Source organism: Oncorhynchus nerka, linkage group LG6 (genome assembly GCF_034236695.1).
Source record: "Oncorhynchus nerka isolate Pitt River linkage group LG6, Oner_Uvic_2.0, whole genome shotgun sequence".
Taxonomy (NCBI): domain Eukaryota; kingdom Metazoa; phylum Chordata; class Actinopteri; order Salmoniformes; family Salmonidae; genus Oncorhynchus; species Oncorhynchus nerka.
The window spans coordinates 79,849,778-79,854,885 of record NC_088401.1 but is presented as its reverse complement, the minus strand read 5'-3'; the positions used below and the strand labels follow the sequence as shown (position 1 = coordinate 79,854,885).

At 41.1% G+C, this 5,108-nt stretch overlaps 1 protein-coding gene across 1 annotated transcript in view; it reads left to right on the top strand.

Annotated features, from left to right (window-relative positions):
- The first annotated feature begins 1,042 nt into the window (after window positions 1-1,042).
- Window positions 1,043-5,108, top strand: part of LOC135559485 (uncharacterized) — an 8,054-nt gene continuing 3,988 nt past the window's right edge. The window contains exons 1-2 of the mRNA XM_029662606.2: window positions 1,043-1,728; window positions 2,799-3,412. Coding sequence (XP_029518466.1) covers window positions 1,536-1,728; window positions 2,799-3,412 — 807 coding nt within the window. The 5' untranslated portion in view covers window positions 1,043-1,535. The remainder of the gene's footprint in view (window positions 1,729-2,798; window positions 3,413-5,108) is intronic.

Below are 5,108 nucleotides of genomic sequence, written 5' to 3'. Positions count from 1 at the left end.
ACAGCCATTAATGTCTAAACCGCTGGCAACAAAAGTGAGTACACTCCTAAGTGAAAATGTCCAAATTATATACATACATACCATATAATACATCTCTGTATATCTGTTTCAAGACCCACTGGTTGATATTTATTTATAAAACCCTCTTAGGCCTCACTCCCTCCTATCTGAGAAATCTACTGCAGCACTCATCCTCCACATACAACACCCGTTCTGCCAGTCACATTCTGTTAAAGGTCCCCAAAGCACACACATACCTGGGTCGCTCCACTTTTCAGTTCGCTGCAGCTAGCTACTGGAACGAGCTGCAATAAACACTCAAACTGGACAGTTTTATCTCAATCTTTTCATTCAAAGACTCAATCATGGACACTCTTACTGGCAGTTGTGGCTGCTTTGCGTGATGTATTGTTGTATCTACATTCTTGCCCTTTGTGCTGTTGTCTGTGCCCAAAGATGTTTGTACCATGTTTTGTGCTGCTACCATGTTATGTTGCTACCATGCTGTGTTGTCATGTGTTGCTGCCTGCTATGTTGTTGTCTTAGGTCCCTGTGTAGTGTCTCTCTTGTCGTGATGTGTGTTTTGTTCTATATTTTATGTTTAATCCCAGCTCCCGTCCCCACAGGAGGCCTTTTGCCTTTTGGTAGGTCTTCGTTGTAAATAAGAATTTGTTCTTAACTGACATGCCCAGTTAAATAAAGTTAAAATAAAATAATATATATTGCAGATTGATGCAAATTACATTTCAGTCACTTAAGAGTCTCAACCAAGTTCTGCTTACACTTGTTTCATCTTGGGAAGATGTTGGTTAGGCTACATTGCTTATTACCTTTTCAAAAACATGAAATGTTGGATACAACGTATATAGCATTAGACACGTCATCATTTTTTGTTGTTGAGACTTTTACAATAGAGAGACTACTTTTGTGTAAGCCACACGATGGCGCCCACGGCCAAAGCCATTCGATGAGGCGGAAGCTGTCATTTGCAAAAAGGAAACGTAAGAGATTTGATCTCTCTTCCGGATAATAGTTTTTTTTTTTTACGTGTTTTGTAGGATATAATCAAAGAGTTTCTAAACCCAGACGCGCAACATCGCAAGCAGACCAGACCGGGGTTTGAGAAGTCAATGAGAGAAGTAAAAAGTTATTCCTTAGTTGTTCATTTTCTCGAAATCCAAAGGCACAACCTATATTCGAGCCAAGTAGTTGAACATGTTATTACTCCAAACTCGTGAAAGTGACAAACTGACGCGTTTTCATCTAGCTCCCATTGGAAACGACAGGTTGTGGTCTATCTTGGGTTAGTTTGACACAATGATGTGTTTCTGCGCATGAGCATAGCTATCCAACGTCGCCTACAAGTCTTCATACTGTACTCTCTTTGATATAATATGTATCTCTATATCTATTACTGGTACATAACCATTATACTATAGAATAAGAAGCTCACTTGCTACATTTTGACTACGTGAAATGTAACGTTATAGGCGGAACAGAATAATACCAACTTGTCGACTTTCATTCCGGTCAAAATGTCTAAACTACAGTTGCTGAACGTGTATGTTACTGAACGACTAACAGCGGCTGTTGCAGAGATATCCGTGGCGGTCGACAGGACAGTAGTAGAGTTGTATGAAGAAATCTCCCGTTCTAAGGAGGAGAATAACCGTCTGCGAAGGCTGTTGGATTTGGTTTTCAACCCGGAGATAAAGTTACACAAAGCAGGTTTGTATTGACTAGCTACCGTATTTGCCTGAATAGATTCCGACCATCGACCCTACACTTCGTTTACAGCTACATTGGGGTCGGACCCCATTCATAGTCATAGATGCTAACTGCTGCTGCAGCCCAATTGATGGTATCTTCTGGTCAGGGGACTTCTGTTGATCAGAGCCCCGACTCTCGTTCTTAACATTAAAACGCATCGCTTGGGGTACGGTTTTGGAAACATAAGGAACGTATCCTTCATCTCAACAATAGACTATTTCCAAAATGACTGTACACAGTAGGATTGGGGTTAGTTTTCCCACGGCCATATCTCCATGTTTACAGCTCTTTAAAAATTTTTTTTATTTTTACAGAAGACAACTGGAAGACACAGTCGGTCACCTGTGCTAATTAGCTATCTAGCTTGGGCCGAACACCTGTGTGTATTAGAGGTCGACCTCTAGTGTGTATCCATAACTGGGGAGGAAGTGTAGTTCGACAACTGGGGGCACACACAGCATATAGATCTGTGCAGTAAGTGTATCATTATTTATTTGAGAGATTATTTATTGCAGATCACGGCTATAAGCATATGTTTCGAATGAAGGATCCAACTTACTTGGTCATTCGTTAGTGATGGGGGGAAAAGGAGATAGTTAGTTACATATAAGGATATTTTTTTGATTATATATCCCATCGTTTTGAAAATATAGCAATGTATATATATATTTTTGCTCATTCACCAAAACTCCATATCCTTTTCTCCATGTTCTTTTTAAAAGGGGAGCCAATTCGTTTTCAGCACAATTATTTCCATGACTGATCAAAACTTGTTTTCTCTCTCTTGTCCCTCAGGAAGCCGGTCCGACCCCGGTGCAGCTGTATAGCACGTGTAGGAACCTATTCAGGCTACCTCTGTATTAGCTCAACTTACATGAATCAAACTGATATCAAGTTAATACAAGAATTGAGCTTCAATTGTAATATTGACTCTATAAAAATGTTTTAATCAATAACATGGAAGTGATCAAATAGCTCAGTAGCATTTTTAACATTGAATTCTAAGTAGCTTTATACTTCTCTATCAGATGCCCAGCAGCTCACTCTCCCCATATCTGAAGAGGAGGTTCCCCCGGAGCAGCAGCACTGTGAGCAGGAGTGGAGCCCCAGTCTGATTCAGGAGGACCCAGTGCCCACACAGATTAAAGAGGAACAGGAGGAACTACAGGCCAGTCAAGAGGAAGATCAGCTTCAAGGACTGGGGGAGGCTGATCTCATAAAGTTCATATTCACTTCTCCCCGTGTGGAAAGTGACTGTGATCAGGAGAACCCATTTCAGCCCTCACATCTACACCAAACCCAAACTGTGGAGGACAGAGAGAGGGACCCTCTACTCACCAACACATCTATAGAGATCAAACTAGAACCTGATGGAGAGAATTACAGAGTATCAGATCCAGCCAGTGACTCTCAGCCCCTCTCTGCAGTAACTCCAGACTGTTCTGCAGCTCAGTGTGATGTCATGGAAAGTGATGATGAGGTGGAGAGTGGAGGACAGCTATTAGGGTCTAAGACACTCCAATCAAAGAGAAAACAGATTGAGAATGGAGAAAGCTCTCATACCAGTGCTGGAGGCAGGACGGCCACAATGTTGCCCCGTTTGACATCTAGTCAAACTTATTCTGCTCCTTATTGTTGTAAGGTGTGTGAAATATTTCTTTAATTTGCGAAAAACACACACATAGCATAAAGAATGCCAGTGTGGTGTGTGTGTGGAAAAAAACCTATATATTCTACAGAAAGTATGACAGGTCTCCTACAAACTCATACTGAAGAAAACATTTATTGTCATTATTGTGGCAAATGTTTCTCTAAAGAATAGGGATCACACAATACATAGGAGTCACACAGGAGACAAACCATATGGGTGTAATCAATGTAGGACATACTACACACAGAACGTACATCTTAACCTGTTAACGCCTATTGTGACATGTCACGGTGTCTTTAAACACCTGGGGCCTCATTTATCAGTGTGTACGCACAAAACATTCTCTAAACCTAGCATGTCACGGTGACTTTAAACACCTGGGGCCTCATTTATCAGTGTGTACGCACAAAACATTCTCTAAACCTAGCATGTCACGGTGTCTTTAAACACCTGGGGCCTCATTTATCAGTGTGTACGCACAAAACATTCTCTAAACCTAGCATGTCACGGTGTCTTTAAACACCTGGGGCCTCATTTATCAGTGTGTACGCACAAAACATTCTCTAAACCTAGCATGTCACGGTGTCTTTAAACACCTGGGCCCTCATTTATCAGTGTGTACGCACAAAACATTCTCTAAACCTAGCATGTCACGGTGTCTTTAAACACCTGGGGCCTCATTTATCAGTGTGTACGCACAAAACATTCTCTAAACCTAGCATGTCACGGTGTCTTTAAACACCTGGGGCCTCATTTATCAGTGTGTACGCACAAAACATTCTCTAAACCTAGCATGTCACGGTGTCTTTAAACACCTGGGGCCTCATTTATCAGTGTGTACGCACAAAACATTCTCTAAATCTAGCATGTCACGGTGTCTTTAAACACCTGGGGCCTCATTTATCAGTGTACGCACAAAACATTCTCTAAATCTAGCATGTCACGGTGTCTTTAAACACCTGGGGCCTCATTTATCAGTGTGTACGCACAAAACATTCTCTAAACCTAGCATGTCACGGTGTCTTTAAACACCTGGGGCCTCATTTATCAGTGTGTACGCACAAAACATTCTCTAAACCTAGCATGTCACGGTGTCTTTAAACACCTGGGCCCTCATTTATCAGTGTGTACGCACAAAACATTCTCTAAACCTAGCATGTCACGGTGTCTTTAAACACCTGGGGCCTCATTTATCAGTGTGTACGCACAAAACATTCTCTAAACCTAGCATGTCACGGTGTCTTTAAACACCTGGGGCCTCATTTATCAGTGTGTACGCACAAAATATTCTCTAAATCTAGCATGTCACGGTGACTTTAAACACCTGGGGCCTCATTTATCAGTGTGTATGCACAAAACATTCTCTAAACCTAGCATGCGCCAGTTTTCCCACAAAGGTTGGCATTCATCAGTTTTGAACCTGATAGGAAAGTGTTCGTATCTCCGCCCATTCATATACACAACTCCTAGTGGTTGATCAACTATATTGCAGGCAAATGTCATTTTGGTGGAATTGGTTTGATGGAAATGATAATAATGGCTAATATAAAGACAATGTAAACCTAATGATAAAACTGATGCATTTGCCGTTGGTATATCGTACGTATATTAATTTTAGTTTGACTATTTAAAGTCCTAAATCATAATCACATTACAGGACATGTCTCTATTATTATATAGGACTAAA